Raw genomic sequence first — 18,594 nt, forward strand, 5'->3', positions numbered from 1 at the left:
TGCACGGAACACTGCAGAACCTCAAGGAAGTCAACATAATCCTTCAGAAGTTACAGAGAAGAACAATTCTGATGAATGATGTGACTATGCAGAGGCTTGGGTGTAGCTTCATGTTTTAACAAAACAGAATCTAGTGCCTAGGCTGGCCTTTGAAGAGCAGGAGTGAGGAATCATTCATGGAAAGATATCAATGAATGCCTTAAAATACCAGAAGAAATTTTGAAATGTTAAAAGTTATCCTAGGAAACCTCAAAGAACCCAAAGACAGTACTCACAAAGAAAGACATACTGCAGTTATACTATTATTTATTTACTTTCAGCTCTACTCTAAAAATAATTCATATCTGCTTACATCTGTACCACTGACACTGAGATTTGAGACTTAAAATAAAACTGAGCTAAATCCAGACTGAGGTGAGGTGTTTCGTGAACACTGACTTTAGCGCAGTGATGATGACATTGAACCCTCTCTGACTTGGGCACATATTTTGTTTGCAAATTGGTAAAACCTCATCCAAGGTTTGTAAAGCCTAAGGATGTATTGCATAAGCATGTGCTTATCAGACTTCCTAAAAAGCCCTGAGACCATCAAGCCAACACGATAACAGATTTTCCAGAGAAAAACAGGACCTAGAGGAGCATCTTTCACCTTCAAAACTGAGGAGTTATGGAGTTTTTAAAATGCTATTGATGAAGCCAGGCTCTACCACCAGGCTGGGCAATCCCTTCAGCCATTCATAATACTTGGCTGTAAGAGTGCTTAGAATATGGCAGTGCCTGCATCTCCAGTGAAACACAGGAAAAGCTTCCACAGCTGGTGGATGCAGAAGAACTCGATGGGAAAATAATGGATCTGGACTGGATATGAGAAGAGCAATGGGGTCAGTCAGGCGCTAGAAAAGACAAATAGCCTACAATTGATCTCCAAAAAGCAAGTGTTAAGCAGTGCCAGAGAAGAAGTGGAGTTCACTCAGCATGTGCTTGCAGTGCATGACTATAATGACATCATTTGTCCAGGACAAACCACAAAGGGAAAATGAGTGACCTCTGGGATATGGGAAAGGGAATTGAAAGAGACTGAATATTTCAGGAGTTCTTGATTGCTGTAGTGTTTCCTATAGATCCCTTCCCTACTCAGATACGTTCCTCAATTCTTACACTGAGGTTACTGCATCATTATTTACTTCCTGGTGTAAAAGTTGTACTCAAACCCTCCCTTGTGTGGCTTCACCAGTATTAGTTGAGTTACCCAGGGGGATCAGTTTGCAAACCACTAGAGGGATCTGAGAAGTTTGAGCTAAGAATGGGAATAGGTGAAATTTCCACAGCTGATGTGCACAGTTAAAGACTTCAGTTCCACTCTGCACTGAAACAGGTGAGGAAAGGGGCAGGTGCACACAGAGGTCAGCTATCACTGACATCCCCACACAATACCTCTGACCATTACACTCCCTGTGGCACTGATACTCCAGCATGTCACCTTTATGAGGCAGGCTTTCTGCACAATCTCCAAAAGCTTGGTTATGGCCATCACCCTCAATCTTCATGCATGGCACCTGCTTTGGGGTTGAGCTATTCAAAATTGGTTCAAAGACTTAATGCAACAAAATGTAATGGGTGTAAATCACTTGTCTGGACTTGTGTCAGATGAGGAAACAGAATTTGCTTGTGCTATGTTGTCTTACAGCTCTTTGACTTCCAAATGCAGAGCCACACTACCACTCCTGTAGCTTCTGTAAATTATCCAATATACAGATATGTGTGCAGTGCTTTACACATATACAGGGAAGATCCTAGGGACATGTGTCATCTTTTCATTGAAAAGCATCAATCATGCAGATTAACACCAGCTGAGGGTTTTGTCCATCCAGGATAGAGATTTATTTTGACAATAACGCCTGTTAGGAATTAATAACATTAGGGCATACTTTTATTCCTTTTTTTGTTTGTTTGTTTTTAAACATCTTTATGTTATGACATTTTCATTGTGCTCTAATACAGCTACATGCTGTGGAAGATACTCAGTAGCATATTCTGTGAATAAGCCAGACTGAAGAACTTGCATGACCACAAACTATACTGATTATATTGTTCTGTCAGCTCTAGACAGAGAAAAATTATTATGCAAGTTCTGCTTGTTAATGAGACAATAAAAGTTGGCTTTTCTGAAGGCTAAGTTAAAAAAAAAAGGTAATTATGAATACAGGCCCCCAGCTGAAGAGGAGAGAGCTTGTAGGAATGGCTCTGGACAGTACACTGAGCGATGGTGGGTGACCAGGTTCTCAAAAGATATTTTTAACAAAGTTATTGTAGTCAGAGAAAATCACCAGTTGAAAAGTGATTCCATGGGATCCAGGAAACTCTTTGGTGAAGTAACATTTTATTGTCTGTGTCAAAAAAGTCAATTCCCTAAAACTATCTCAAAGTCAAATAAGCCAGATGATAGGACCCATTCTACCCCCTCTGGCACCTAACCCAACTAGCATGACTCAATTTGTTCATTTGTCAGAACAGCTTCTCATTCCCGATTATTGTGATTTCAATCAAAGATTACTGCCATATCTGCTTTCTTGTACCTTTATTTCAGTCATTGCACTGGCAATAGGTGCTGTACAAACACATAGAGGAGGGCAGTTTTTCTGCTGAGGACCTGTGTTCAAACAGACATGACAGCTGACAGGCAGGAGAGGCAAAGAGCTGCTGCTTCCCTGCTTGGCAAGTGACAGCTCTGCCAGCCTGAGCAAGCAGAGCCAGAGGGAAGCCACACACACCCAGACCACGGTCTGTGCCCTCTGTTAGTGCTCCTCAGAGTACTGGCCATTAAACATATGGCAAAACTCTTCATGTTGGAAAATTATTGGCAGTGGGTTAGAATAATGAATCATTTTCTGAGTAGACCTGGAATTCTGTCTGCTTTTGAGGAGTTCTGGCCTCAAAGAAGGACATGAATATATGGACATGTTTACATTTTTAACTTTCATGCTGTAAAAACCTGACATGCATAGTCTTCTTTTTTATTTGGTGAGAATTGCTGTAATACTTGAGTCTGCAGTGGTCTATTGAAAACAGACCCCTGACTAGGAAATAGGGAGTTTAGATGTTATAAACTGCTAGTAATTTATTATTTTGAGATTGGCATATACTTTGGCAAAGTTTAAGTTGGCTGAAGTGATAGTGAGTGATGAAAGATGTTATGGCGGTTGAGAAGTGGCTGAATTCCTTTGTTTCCAGACTTTTCACTTTTTTTTTAAGGCGCAGAATGTTTATATAGAAAGTGTAATATTGTTTTATGAGTATTTGCTGGACTCTGCTAAAACCAAGCACTCAAGCTTTACTCTTTTAACAAAGTGTTTTGTTATGGAATTCCTCTGGGTTTTGATGTTTCTAAATTAGGGTTAAATCAGGTTGGTATGTGGGGCCATGGGAGAACAGGCCAGAAGTGACAAACTGATGTCTAAGGGTGCGGTTCCCCTCCAGGAGGTGATGTGGTGGCAGGAAAAGAGGACTCCTCAACTGGGCATGAAGAAGCCATAACACAGGGCCACAAAAAGGGGGGAAGAGGGGCTTTTAAGCACTGGGAAAGCTGTCAGCATTTTAAGAGTTGGACACCTTCAGTGCAAGACCCTGCCTGCCGCTCGGCTGCTCTCTGGTCCACCAGAGCCTGCATATTTCCCATGTTTTATTTCCATCATCTGGAACAGGGGCACTTTTAGTCCCGTGGTTATAGATTATCATTCTTCCTTCCTGATCATCTCTATTTTTCCCTCCAAGACTGTGGTACTTGGTGAGCCATGATACACTCAGGAAACAAATTCTTGTTCTGATATTTCTCTACCCATTTCCTCTGCATTTATCTCCTCCAAGTCAGCTGCTCATAAAACTCATTGGCTTTCTGCCTTCAGCTTGGCTCACTAAACCCTGGAGTCAGTCTCCAGCCTTTTTGTTTTTGCAATAAAGGACAGAGCTCTGAGCCACAGCATCCTGGGATGTTGTAGCAGCAGACAGAAAACCTTTAAACCATTAAGAAACGGAAGCTGCTAAACTCAGTGTTTCATTGCTGAGAGCACCAAGGCTTCCTTCAAGCTGAGGACAAGGAAAAAGAGCAGAGTCTCTACTAATTTACAAAGCTTGCTAGGAACAAGAGTCAGTCTTCTGATTGTGTCATGCAGTCTGTGTTGTAATAACTTTCCAAGTCTGTATTCTCCCATTTAATACTCCACTTTAATGAAGACCTCACATTGCTACTCTGCTCCTACTTACTCACATTACAATCTTTGTAAACTCCTTCTCCCAAGTAGCACTGGGCACTTCCAGTTCTCAGAAGGTGAAGCAAAGGTTATCCTTCCTGTCCTAGCAATGCTAGAGAGCCAATAAGCCAGTAAAGATAAAGCAAAAGAGCTTGTTTCAGACAAATTTAGGAACAAGGCATATAAAGCCTCAACCCTATAAAAATAAAAGACCAAAGTGCCAGTGGCTTCAACACGCATTATACCTTCTCACTATACAATTTTTAATATTTTTTTCAAACTATTAAACATATATATAGATTTAGCTTAGCACTGAGAGGCCTCAGCTGGAATACTTTTCACAGTTTTGGGCACTGTGCTTCAAAAAAGATGTGAACCAGCTGGAGAGAATCCAGATGAGAGCAACAAGAATGATCAAAGGTCCAGAAAATGTGATGTATGAGGAAAGACCAAAAGAATTGGGTTTGTTTAGACTAGAGAAGAACAGTCTGAGGGGAGACATGACAACAGTCTTCAGACATGTTAGACTGCTGCAAAGGGGAAGATAAACTGTCCTCAATTTCTACTGGAAGTAGGCTAAAAAGCAACAGATTATGATGGAGATTCAGATTAAACTTTAGAAGAAACCTTCTATTGGTTACAGCAGTTATACCTGAGAAGACAGTGCCCGTGGAAACTGTGGGATATCATTGTTGGAAAATGGGGTACTGGAATAGTCTAGTCTGCTTTGCAGTAGAAGCACAAATAAGTCTAGTCCTAGTCCTTTTCAGCTATTTCCTCCCATGTTAGAAGTGTAGGATAGAGATTGCAAGTGAAAAAACAATTCATATTTTCTGAAGGAATTTGGACAGGTCTGACCTGAGGTTTTTAAACAGGAGATTAATTGCAGCCATAACTACAGAGTTAGTATTACTACCTTGTGGTCATTACAAATTATTTTTACAAATAATTACACTCAGGAAAACAGGGAAAAGTAAGATTCTGATTCTTATCTGCTCTAAAGTCACTACTTATGCTGGACACTGTTCTGGCAGTGGAGGCCTGTGTCAAAGATCTTGAGTGTAAATAAGCATAAAATCCTAAATGTTGTAAAACACACCATCCAGTGATAGATTTCTATGAACTCTGTTATATAGAAAGATTTAATACAGAAAGGAACCCAAACATGTGACACTTTGTCAGAAAGCAAAAGATTACATAGCACAACATGTTTTTTGGAATGAATTTACAATGAATTTTAACTATAAAATAGAATGAAAAAAACAGGTGAAACTAAGACAAATGCAGGGTGAATTGAAACAAAGTGCCTGACTGATAACACCAGAGATAATTGGGAATGCAAATTAGGACTTCAGAGGTCCTTTGTTTCAATAGGTGGGTTTTTTGTTTGTTTCTGCTTGTTTGTCTGCTTTTCATTTATAACGAAAACAATTTAAAAAGGCAAGATTGCAAAAGCCGGCTTTTTCCTCAGTTTTTTTGGTGCTTTCTGCTAAGCAGCCTTGGAGCTACAAAGGTTCACAGTCTTTCCCACAGACTCATGCCCTGTAAGTGTTTACAGTGAGAAGAAGAGTCCTTAAAATACATGACCACACAGAGAATCACATGTGATCTTCAGCTGTTTGCATCCTGGTCGGGACTGTGCATGAAGAGGCCTCCCAGCTCAGACAGGCATGGCTCACCGGGTCTCTGGAAGGAGTGATTTGGTCTGGAGCTGCTATAGGTATCTGCAGAGGGGAACTGTCTCTTTGGCCTTAATGTTTCCAGGGCACAGAGTCGGGGTTTAGAAGGAGTACTGTGAAACGAATATCCTCAGCCGGATGACGGAGCTGCCTCTGAAGTTGATGACGGTGTTAACAGTGATCATTTCCAAGTCCAACTCAATGGTGCGGGGCCCCTTCACGGGGCGGGTCATCACCAGAGTAGCACTGATTGGTCCTGTTTGCTGTGCACAAAACAAGAGAAAGCAGGTGAGATTGCCAGAACTAGTGCTTCAAAACTACTGTCTCACTACAGTCTTCAAGCAGCCAAAATAGGTGTTTTCTGTTTCATTGTTTGAAACCACTGCAACTGATGGGCACAGAGTTTTATTTCAGCATTTGGCTTCTTTTCAGTGTGAACTATTACCTTCTACAGTTTGTAAAGCCTTTGGGAGCCCTGCACATTAAAGTAGCTACTGAACACAGACACTTGCTACTGCCTAAAAAAAAAGATCAAAACATGGATTTAGGGTATAAACAGGTTATGATATCTTTTTGTTTGTTTGTTTGTTTGTCTGTTTGTTTGATGTACTCCTTAATTTGATGTAAAGGACACTGTTACTGTGAAGCAGTAGGGGTTTTGTTAGCAGAACCTGGAGAACAGGTATTCCCATGTGAATGGGGTCTGGAATGGTGGTACATTGTGTACGTTAATGGCACAAACCTTACCCTCCAAAGAGAGCTTTGAATATGCAATAGCACTTCAGAAAACCAGTCCTTTATTAAATGTAACCAGACCTTTGCCATATCTGACCAAAACAGTGGATTATGTGCATTTAAAAATCAGAGCTGCTGATGTTAGAACCAACTGCAGTTTGTTTTGCGTCAGGAACTTACACAGACATAGTGGGTCCTGTTTCACCTGTCCAGTTTTACCTCCAAACTGGGTGTTCATTCCCTTTGATCACAGAAGGCTGACATAACTGTGAGGAGGTGCTGGGCATGTTGCCTGGTCCATGCCAGGCTGGGTCCTGGTGCCTCAGCAAGAGCACAGTGTCCCTCCCATCTGGCCATGCCCTCCCACTGCCCAGGGAATGGCTGCATGGTAAATCCCTGGAACAGCAGGCTTGGGCAATGGGGTGGGTGCTGGGGCCTAACACCTGCTAGATTGGCCCAGATGAGGAGAAAAGGTCAGTGGGATCAGTAGTGACTTTGCAACAGGAAAGCTCTTGTGAGATGTAAATGGTTGTAATGGGACTGCTTGTCAATTCAGGATTTCGAAACATTTTCCTTTTCTTACAGAACCTTTTCTGAGGTTCTTGTGAGAAATATGCCCTGGAATCTATCCCACTACCCATGTCTGTGAGGGATGGGAATCTTCAGTAGCCACAGAACAGGACTTAATGTAAATGTCAGAGCCATGATTTGCCTGGGGCTGAAAATAAACCTCCTGAGTGTCACATCCCTTGTGGATGTGCCCCATTCTCTGCAGACAACCTGTAACCTCTGCATGTCAGTGGTGTGGCAAAGATGGCTGGGGAACAAAGAGATCTACTGAGCAAAAAAAGTTAAAAAACCCCAGGTAATTAAATTTTTTCTAACAGTGTCTACATAAAATGTGTGTTCTCAGTGAAAAAAATTCAGAACAAATGAAAGCAAAGAACACAGAAAGTCAATTGTTTACATAAAGGGGTGGGGTTTTTTCGTACTTTTTTGTTTTCATGTTTTTCAATTTCCAATGAAGAGTTTAATAAAACAGACAAGAAACATTGAATCTTTTGGTGAAAATTGTTGATTGTCCATCAAATATAAAACAGTTTGGCACAATGGTTTCTCTTGAGCTTGGGAGACCTGAGCTATTCTTAGACATAGGTACAGCCCTGGGCTTTCTTAAACCTACTGTCTCATAGGAGAAGCACATTTGCTTTGGGTAGGTTACTCTCCTGAGGGATCCAGCAGTTCCTGCAGATCAGCACACTGCTCTGCATGTCTGTATGTGAAAAATGCCTCATGCTGAAGGTTTGGGTGATAGTCAGGAAAAGCTCAGCTGTGCTAGCAGGACATTCAGCTAACGACAAGACAGTCCATGTTTCCCCCAGTGAGCACTACACTTACCCGCATGTAGAATTCCCTGCCCTCGTTCCCTGACTTGATCTGGAAGATGTAGTAGGCTCCAGGGTAGCGAGTTGTTGCTTGCATCTGAAAGATGTCCGAAGGCACAGACCTCCCAGACACCATATCCATCACTCTGTACAGGATGGTGAACGGCTGGTCTCTGCACCCAGGGTTTTCAGCTGGACACATGCAGCGGCTGATTGTCAGAGATAGAATGGTCATCAGGGGTCACAAATTGCTGTAATATTTGATTCTTTATATGCTAACATAGGTGCATAAAGAAGTAAACAAATAATGTTGTTGACCAGCTAAAAGAATCAATGAAACTTGTAATGAATTTTCTCACTTTTAGCATTCTCTGTGTTGCTATTCTGGCCTAAATCCTGCCTCCTTTTTCTTGTCTTCTCAGCCAAAATACCTTGGCATTCTCCTTAGATCGCTCAAAAATGTGAACTTTCTTTGAAGCAGCCCTGCAGGTGTAGAATACTTGGTACATGTTTGTTCTGATAGTAATTTAAACTGTCCCCAAAATATTACAGATCACGGTAGTGATTTTTGTTTCACCATATTTTGTATACCACATGAGAACATACAGTAGACATCCTGGATCAAACCCAAGCTCTAACATCAAATGCAGAGCCTTAAGCAAGAAGAGGATAGCAAGACAAGCATATGACATTTCCACCACCAGTCTCCAATTGTTTGTGACCCAGGGAATCCTTGAAACAAAAATTTCTTCTTTGTATTCACCAGCTATTAATTAATTTCTTATCCATCAGTTTTTCCAGCTTCCCACATGAATGTTTGGCATTCACAGCCACCTGTGGCCATGAGCTCCACAGCCCTCTTCATCTCTCTTTGCTTGGCCTCTTTCTGACTTTATCTGATGCTCCCAGCTGTTCTACTGAAAGGAGAGCAGCCGATCAATCCCTGCTCATCCTCCTCACCCATCTCAGGGCTTCATATTTGACCCTGTTCATGGTGAAGTGCTCTAACTTGGCTGTTCTTGACAAGGAAGCTATTCCATACTTTTGATCATTCTTATTATGAACCTTTCATGCTTCTTATGAACCTTTATCCAGTTATATTTCTTTTGACGGAGGGGAAAGAGCTGTGCAGTCTTAATGATGTGGTACATAATAGCATGTGCTCCAAGGATATTCTCTACCTATTAACACTTAAAATTCAGATTGCTTTTCTGACCTCTACTGAGTACGGCAGGTCATGGAAATAGAACCCTCAAATCTTAGTTTGCATGGATTATAATCAAGTCACCGGTCCTTATTTAATTTGTTAATTTGAGATTTTCTTTTTACTTTAAATTCATCTAACTGAACTTAATCTTCCATTTTTATTGCACATTGAGGCTTATTCTGCAATATTTTTCTACCCACTCTTATATCTACTGTCTTCAGATACTGTTGCAGACTTTGCCCATCTCATGGTTTATTCTTTTTCCCAGGTTGCTTATGATGGAGGAAGCAGATCCAGCTCAGACCTCTGCAGAACCTCAGTGGGAAAGTTGACAATTTAATACTATCCTCTGTTTAATTTTTGTCTTTCAGCCTCTTACTCTTCTGTTCCAGGGTCTTTTCTCTGTTTCTTATGACTGCTTAATTTCCATAATAACTGTGTGAGAATCTTTTCAGAAGTCTTTGGAAATGCAAACAGACTGCATCAGTCCATGTGCCCTAGCTACACGCTGCTGACTTCTTCAGAGAACTCAAAGTTGTAAGGCAGGATATCCCTTTACAAAAGCCATACTGGGGGAATTGACTATACAGGGGTCTTTTTGACTATTTTTTCTATAACCTCCACTACTGACACCAACTTCAGACAGTGCATCTGGCATGTCCCCCATCAAGAGGCTCCTGGCATTATGAACACCCAATTCCTTCCACAGAAAACACAGATCCAAGGAATTCACTTAGCTTTTATATTGACCACTGCTAGACATATGTCACAAATTAAGTGCAGTCCCATCTAGATGTGAGTCAAAGCCACCAAACACAAAGCTCAGAGATCAAGAGTTCTGGTGCAAGCTGCTCTGCAAGCACTCTTAGTTGGGCTCTGGGGAATTTAGATGCAGAGGATTCACTTATTTCAAATTCTAGTTAAAGACTCTACCACCAAGGTAGGAGAACACAGAACTAGACGAACACTATGTGTCCACTCTTCAGCTGCTTTAGTAAAGAAAGCAATGTAAATACATTAATAAATTCTCAAGGAAAGAAGCTAATTATTAATCTCTTACCTTTCTATAAAATATATTAGGCTACCAAGCAATTCCAGGTTATTTGGTTTAGTGCAAACACTGTGGATGAAATAATGTGGACTGCAAAATATAAAGATCTGTCTGGAACTGAAATATTTTGAGCCCCAGCAAATACCTACAAAAATGTAAAAGAAACAGGCTATTTCTAGAAATGTAGGGTTTATTGTTTGCTTGCTCAAATGATTCCCAGCTGAGACAGTAACAGCGCTAACAGCCTCATCCAGACATATCCATTTTCTGGGCAAGGGAGATCAGTCTGTGAACTATTCAGAAGTTTTAACCTTTAAGCAATAAGAAACTATCCTGCTCTAACTATTATCTAATGTTTTAAAGTACTTCCCAGGCATAAACTAGTTACCATTTGCAGAAAATATTCCTACTAATAAACAGGCTGCATTTGAGCATACACGAAGTCAATTAGTAATGTGTCTCTTATTACATCACAAGCCTTGCTGTTTTCTCAGCTGATATCTGTTTTTCCAGTCTAGTTTCACATACATCTGAGCATATGAGATCAGATCAGATCAGATCATATATCATATCACACCTGGTGACCTGGTAAGGAAGTGCAATTTATTATTTTTATAAAGCTTACCAGTGGTAAATGTAGCAATAACAAGTATGTATAGCTTTAGACAGACTTCATGGCTGTGTTGTAAAATCATAGCTTATTTGGTTTACTTTAGATACCACTCTCACAGACAGAATTTGCTTTTGTGGCTGTGGGTATGTTACTCACTTCTCACTAATCTGGAGATAAGGCTCCTCACATCGTACTGGGTCTAAACATTTATATTCTCCTGGGATATTGAAGCATGTTTGCTGTGAAGTGCAGGTGAAGTTTCTTATTTCACATTCATTGATATCTAAAAAACAGGGAATGAGAGAACAGCTAAAGCAGGGAAATATGTACAGGATACCACTCCTACAAACTGATTTCCATCTTAAAGAATTACCCCAAAATTCATAAGATTCTTGCACTGTGACAAGTGGCCTTTTTATAACTGTCCCCTCTTTTAAGATCAGTTTTTACTCCCTTGATTTCTGCTTATTTGAGTGCTTCCACATGCTAAATGCTAAATGCTAAAAAAAAAAAAAGGAAAAGAATTGGCTGCTCAAACTCTCTGCCCTTAGAGAATAGGAAAAATAGACATGTAGCAGAGGGGAGAGCATTTGAGGTCTTTCCTGTGTAGCTGTTTCCTAGCCAGTAAAGTCTTACTTAAAACAACACACCAATTCACCTCAGCAGGAATATTCACGTGATGACATTCTTACCAGAATTTGCATAATTGGCCCCTACGAGTATTTCCCTGTGCAATGCCAAGACCAAGCATCTCAATTCTTGAAAACCTCTTTCTAGACACAGGATCTATTTTCTGGTCCCCAGGGGTTTTAATCAGTGCAGGAATGTTACCTTGGCAACTTCTGCTGTCATCAAGCAAGTTGTAGCCCGAAGGACAGGTACAGTAGTACGAACCAGGCCCGTTCACACATTCGTGCTGGCAGAGGAACTCTGAGAAGCTGCATTCGTCCATGTCTGCAGTGGTAAAACAAAGTTTAGTGTCTCTGCCTTTACTGTCAAAAGAGCAGACCTGCAGGCAGGTGGCCATCCAGACTACCTGCCCATTACCTCAGCTGGAGGCTGGCACTCTCCAGCTCCCTAGAACTCTGCAGCAACCTGACAAAATGCTATACAACAAGTTCTTGGTTAAACACATTTTTCCTAAGGAAACCAGAGCTGCTGCTGAACACAATGTATGGCTTCTCTTTATTTATTTTTCTTTTCTAATACCTGTCACCAGTTGGCCATGATTTCATTTCTGTTTTACGTCAGAGATGGAGATACTCTGACAACAAAGCTTCAACTATAATTTAAAATGAAAGACTTGGCAGGAGTTTTCTTTTTTCTTCCTTTTTCTTCTCTCTCTCTCTTTTTTTTTTTTTTTCCTTTTTTTTTTGAGAGCAAGCTTCACTTTCCCAGGGCCACATGGGTTCCAGCAGAACTCCTGCATCCAGCCCTGGCTGTTTTATGTTTCTTAGCCTCTGGTCAGTTACTTCCAAGTCATTCCAGCAAGACTACAAGAGCACATCCCAGCCTGGGTCAGACATACTGGAAGGCCCAGCCCTTTCCCAGATGCCCAGGAAGCTAGGCAATCTGTCAAATATCTGACTGAAAGCAGAAACTGTGCCCTTTCCCCTTTGCACTCATGGATTGACCAGTCATTGTGTCAGTCTGCAGAACTGTGCTCAAGTGAGAAAGACGAACTTCAGAGCTGCACATGGAGGCAAGGCTGACTGAGGGGAAAACACATGCAAAGGCACTAGGCTGAGGGAGGCTGCTGCTAATCATTTCCTTATTTCCCCATTCAGGGGAAGAAAGAAACAAAGGCCAGAGCCCCAGCCAGGAACTCCCAAGTTCTTATTCCCAGCTCTGGCATGTTGACTCTCCCAGGCAAATCACTTTTACTCTTCAGACTGAATTTCCCTTTCTTCTAAATTGGGCTCAGTCCATTTATCCACTTCTGGTGTTTTGTGCAGATGGATTGGAAAGTATTTGAAGTCCAAATATACCCAAGGGACTTTAGGGCTGAAATCATATTATCGAAAGGGGGATGAAAGGAACTTTACACCTACATAGTCCTGTTATCGTGTGAGTTTCCCCAGTGAGTTCACTGAAATAAACACCTTCCTGAAAATATCATGGACAGAGGGCTGACACCATAAAGTGCCCAAGATGTCAGCCACCCTCTGGCATCCTAGCCCAGATCTCCAGCATATTGGGTTTGTATAACTGGTGCTTGGCTGCTGTCAGGTGCTGAGGGACTTAGAGTCCCTAGGGGCCTACATGTCTGCTGTTGAGCCCACAGTGCTCCTAAACACTCCTGGCATTCTGCTGACTATGTGCAGACAACAGGATGGCTGTCATTTCAGAGCATGTCTAATGCACTTGGAAGACCTCTGTGATTGGACAATATTGATGATGTTGGGAAAGCCAGGTTGAAATCTCTGCCTCTCTCCTTGAATTGGGGCAAGAATGCCTCCCATCTGAATCCTGGGTGTCTCATAAGAGTGTTCTCCTAACCAGGCATTCCCTTTGCGAGCCTCAGATGTCCAGTGATTGCTGTGAGGTGGAAGAAGCTCATCCAGAGAAACTTGACTTGCTTAGTCAAACATTTTCTTGCACAAGATTGTCAGGAAAATATTTTCTGCTCTGTTATTACACCATTGTAATTTGCTCTGTTATTTGCTCTGTTATTACACCATTCTGCTCTATATCTTGATGGTGGGAAGACCCTTTTGCTAGCTTAGCTCTCAGACATGGTTGAGGCTCAAGCACCACCTTATTTGGCATTGCAATGAACCTGTCTGGTTCAGATCCCCAGGTAGCTCAGGAGGTGAAAAAACATTCAGGAGTCTAACTTAGAAGAAGAAACTCCATCAGAAAGCAGAACACTAAGTTAGGTGTTGCAGTCTAAATGTTTAATTCTTAGGACCCTTTAGATATTTAATATTTGTTCTTTCCCTTGTAACAAGGAGATTTGCAGGAAAAATATCTTGGGAAACACTAATCATGCACACTGCATCTCACATGTCTTCTCTCTCAGAAACAGCATGTTACATCTGTTTACTGTAAATTAAAATTCAAGTATTTTCCAGTTCATTTTTCCTTCCAAGAAATATTGGCTGAATTCTCTAATTTTATCAGGCTGATGGAACAATAGGCAAAGAAAAAAGTTTTGCCTTCAATCAAAATAAAATAATAAAATAAAATCAAAAAACAGAGAGGAAAAATTATAGTGACATAAGCACAATTTATTCTGCTATGTGCTGAACAGGTCAGCAATAACTGTACTAAGAAATCATATATTGTTTCTGAAGTGAAGCCAGAGTCATAGAAGGGAAACTGGGGAAAGTTTCAGGCAGAAGTGAGCAGTCGTTAAGAGCAAGAGAAATACATGCATTCAACAGACAAATGGAAAAGTGCTTATATAAAGTATTTCTTTAATCATGGAAGAATGTTCTAGGACTATCTCTACTTGCTCTAATAAAGCTTCCTGTTCAGCATTACAAAGTGCTTTCTTATGTTTTGCTGTTACCTTGGAGCTTTTGAATCTTTAGCTTATTTCTTTGAAACAATTTGTGGCCCTCCTCCACTGAGCTTTTCTGGGTATTTGCTGAGTGCTTTAGCTGGAAAGAAGATTATGTGAGTTGCAGCTATCCTGATGCTACCATGGATCAAGGCAAAAAACTTTTTAAAAAGTATCTACCAAACAATACCTTTGAAAATGTAAACATAATATAATTAAAGAAACCAAAACAGTAAATAAGACACTTACCACTGCAGTTAACTCCATCGGCTTCCAGTTCATAGCCAGGTTCACAGCGACAGAGAAAAGAGCCGTAGGTGTTAACACAGGTCTGAGTGCAAGGGTTTTCATTTGTACATTCATTCACATCTACGGGAAACCAATGCCAAATTCATCAGTGACTTCTCCGCAAAATCCATTTTCATTTGTTTTACTGCAGAGCATTTCAAAGAGATTAGCTGTACATTCAGAACGATCTGTTCTGAAAACATATAACCAAGTCAAGTGTTGTTTATTTGGATTCAGGTTGATGCCTGGGAATAGCATGTTGGAAACACAACATGTGTGGAAGTGAAGCATTTTGAGAATGTCTTCAATAAAAAAATAACATGGAAGACAGGGATGAACCTTTTACTACAAATGTTTCTGTCCTTATCCTGCAATTTGAAAACCATTGAACCAATATTGTCATAACAGATCTGAGAAAAAATGCAGCAGGATTTTTGAGAAAAATAATGCAATGATGAGTGGTCCTTATGGAAACCTCAGGCTAAGGCAAAAGAAATATTTTTTGCCTTGTAGGACATTAACAACTTCTGGGCATGGTTAGCACAGATCTTCTCCTGCAGCATGTGGGAAGATGCTCACTGCATTGCTAGGGAGACTGTGAAGAGGTTGTGTTGACTGTGAGGTAGCACATCAGAGCAAAAGGTGGTCTAATGCTGAGTACTCCAGTCTGGATCTTGGGAGACTCTGATTTACTGATCTGAAAAAGGTTTCCTGTCTCAGCTGGGTGACACAACCTCAGATTTTAATAATAAACTCAGTGCCTCAGCACTCGGTAGTTCCACTGAATTGAGTGAATTGAGGTTTGGGCCAATGTGCGTATTTGTCCTGATACATCGGTCATGTTACACCTGAACCCCTTTGAGGTAGTGTGAAACTACAGAAATACCTGTCTGACAAACCTGTGAACATTTTCAAAAGCCATGCTGGGAAGGTTACTTGTGTTCTAAAAACCAAGCAAGTTGTAAGGGCGTGGCTGAGGGGGGACCAAAGATTTCAGCCGTGGTCACCACACGCATACCTTGGCACGATCTCCCGTCGTCGTTAAGGGTAAAGCCGGGGTTGCACGTGCAGGAGTAGGAGCCAGGCACGTTGGCACACAGCTGCTGGCAGTACCCATAGCGACACTCGTCTATATCTGTGGTGGGAAGCACGGAAAGTAGAATGGTCTGCATTTTCACATGAGATCAAAAGCTGCAAGCACACTGAGCCAACAGTACCGATAACACAGAAATAACCCAGCACACTGTCATGGATGGAACAGCCAAACTTCCTGGCATTCAGACATGGAGTTACAGCTACAATATACCTCTCTCCAGTAGAATGTGGTAATGTGGTTTTATCCACCTCTGACGTCTAGCAGTGTGTCTGATGAATTGATTGTCATTGCTGTAATCTTCAGTTTAAATCAGGCAGTCCACTTTGTTCCCTTAAGCAGCTTCCTCAAAGTATACCTGACAGCTGGCACAGGCTGCCAGCACAACCACAGCCAACATTGCAGCAAAATTTTGGCAGAATCAAAATAGAAAATTTCTTTGCCTCTACATATACCAAAGCTGCTCACTGGAACAGCAGTGTCTGTTATTACAGGCTTCTTTTTTTAGTGAGGATATTTTTGAAATATTTTCTTTCCAAATAACCACATTCTCTTTTGATATGAAATTTTAACTGACAAATTACAGACTGTATAAGTTAATTTAATGCCAAAACAGCAGTTTGTGCTGAATTGCAGCATTAGCAATGCATACAACTGAGTGCTATGAGCATGAGAAAATGCTCTAAAATATGTAAGATGGTAAGTACTAGAAGATTTTTGCTTCAGAACTAAAAACTAAAATGAAACACCTGGAACAGTTATCCCTTCATAGTCTTAACATTTCCTTTGGTATCAAATGGCTTTTGATTCATGGAGATTTTTTTTAATGGCTGCCTTAAAGCTTTGAAGCTAAATTTATTCCATAGAAAATATTATATGCAGCCAGCAAGATGACCTAAAGGCCAGGTCAGTGGTGGTGAGTACACCAGCAGCAGGCTTCACCAAATCCTGCATGATTAACACAGGTTTTAAGTAAATTAATACCTCATTGCACTGACACAATGCATTACATTAAATAAATGCATTGGCTTTTGCAGGACTCATCTCAAGAGTGCTACTTTCTGAGGATAAGGACTTCTACAGGGCTGCTTCTTGTAGGTGGGTCATGTGGGTGCTGCTGCACTGGCTTCTCTGTGTGAACTTTACAACATTATTGCAACAGATAGAAGTGTAGGTTTTTGTAAAGGTGATTTACTATCAATAATTGGTAATTGGTCATTCCACTGAATTCCACTGCACTACTAACAGTGCACCAAAACCATCTGTCTCTAAACCCCAGTTTGGCCCTCTGATTACAGTAAATATTCCTTTACTGCTTTATTGCAGCAAAAAATCACTTCTCCAAAGTCAGTATAAAGTATGGAAAACTGAGACATCTTTGAAATTTAGGAAAAAATATACTAACTCTAAACACAATTTGTTTTTCATTTTTCACATTCCTTGCAATAATCCACCCCATGATTACTTAAACAGGGCAATGCTGGGATGTTTTAATTAGCATAAGCAGGTACTCAAATCATCAGTGCAGCCATTTCAGTTCTTCTGCTATAACCATCAAGCAGAAGAGTATTTTAGATCTATGTTCAAATCCTGAAAGCTGCACACAACCCTTTCATTTGGCTGTAACTGGGAGGAGTAAATGGGTAACAGAACAGGTGATGCAGAGCAGAAACTGCCTTCCTTCCCTGTCACACGTGCCTGTACATTCCCCAGCACAAGTTTGTTGTTTTTTTTCCAAGAGAAGTTGATTTATTATGATAAATCTATGGATTAAGGAGCAGAGGCCTTGGAGACTTCTTATCCCAGGGGAACTACAGGACAGTGACTCTCTGAAGTGGCTATGGTTGCACAGAGCCCAGCTCGGACACGGCCCAGCCTGGTGCGTGCCAGGGGAATTACACAGCAGCTGTTTGCAGTAGTCAGGAAAGCAGCCATGAATGAGTCCTTCATGGAATTGCTACTTGGGAGGAGAAAGCTGGAAAATAACTGGAGATGCTCCAGGGACAAATGGGCAGGGAAAGCCCATTCATTCTTCTTCTAGCGGAGGTGTGACGAGACAGTCCAGCTCTGCAGAGCTGGCACCAAACAGCCTGCACTGCAGGGAAAAAACTAGGAATGGGCAAATTTTCTTAAAAAAAGTTGTATGCTGATTCCTAGGTCCTACCTGTGTATCTAAAATTAATGTCTACATCATCATCCCATGAACATGTCAAGTAAGGGGAAAGGGCTGGAGGAGAGGAGAGATGGAAGGTTTGTTTTCCTGTGCTGTTGAGCGATGTTTTTTCAACAGGACTGAGCTAAAAGGATGAACAGGACATTGCTGCAAGGAAAATAATGAAATTGAAATAAAACTGCATGGAAGATTGTGAAATGGAATCCGGTTCAGAGGTAATTTTTTTCTCACCCTCGAACAAAAGAATTTGTTGACTAAGGATTTACTGTTGGTCCCATTTCTTGGTATCAAATATGGATCCTTTCAGGTCCACAGTGTCAAGGAAAGCACAGCTCTGTTTGGGCAAAAGTCTTTATGCACACACACTTGCAATTGATCTTATATGAAAGGGAATCCTTCAGACTGTGGATATGAAAAGCCCAGTTATTACACTATTATGGTGCTAGTCATCAGGCATTTACATCTACAGTTTTGTTCCATGAGGGACCCTCTCTGCCAAAGATTTCACTGGCACTTACAGAGACAAAAGACAGTTTCCACCTAGCTGAAGGTTTAACTGTGCACTTGACAAAAGTGCTTAGTGACATTATTTCTGGGAGTAACAAGTACGCATACACA

General features: G+C 41.1%; 1 protein-coding gene across 1 annotated transcript in view; it reads right to left on the reverse strand.

Annotated features, from left to right (window-relative positions):
* Positions 1 to 1,851: 1,851 nt before the first annotated feature.
* The window catches only part of FBLN5 (fibulin 5), a 49,193-nt gene continuing 32,450 nt past the window's right edge, over positions 1,852 to 18,594 (reverse strand). The window contains exons 6-11 of the mRNA XM_063399236.1: positions 15,729 to 15,845; positions 14,672 to 14,791; positions 11,749 to 11,871; positions 11,074 to 11,200; positions 8,060 to 8,255; positions 1,852 to 6,189 (exon numbers count right to left, since the gene is read on the reverse strand). Coding sequence (XP_063255306.1) covers positions 6,028 to 6,189; positions 8,060 to 8,255; positions 11,074 to 11,200; positions 11,749 to 11,871; positions 14,672 to 14,791; positions 15,729 to 15,845 — 845 coding nt within the window. The 3' untranslated portion in view covers positions 1,852 to 6,027. The remainder of the gene's footprint in view (positions 6,190 to 8,059; positions 8,256 to 11,073; positions 11,201 to 11,748; positions 11,872 to 14,671; positions 14,792 to 15,728; positions 15,846 to 18,594) is intronic.

The sequence above is a fragment of the Prinia subflava genome, chromosome 5, assembly GCF_021018805.1.
Source record: "Prinia subflava isolate CZ2003 ecotype Zambia chromosome 5, Cam_Psub_1.2, whole genome shotgun sequence".
Classification (NCBI taxonomy): domain Eukaryota; kingdom Metazoa; phylum Chordata; class Aves; order Passeriformes; family Cisticolidae; genus Prinia; species Prinia subflava.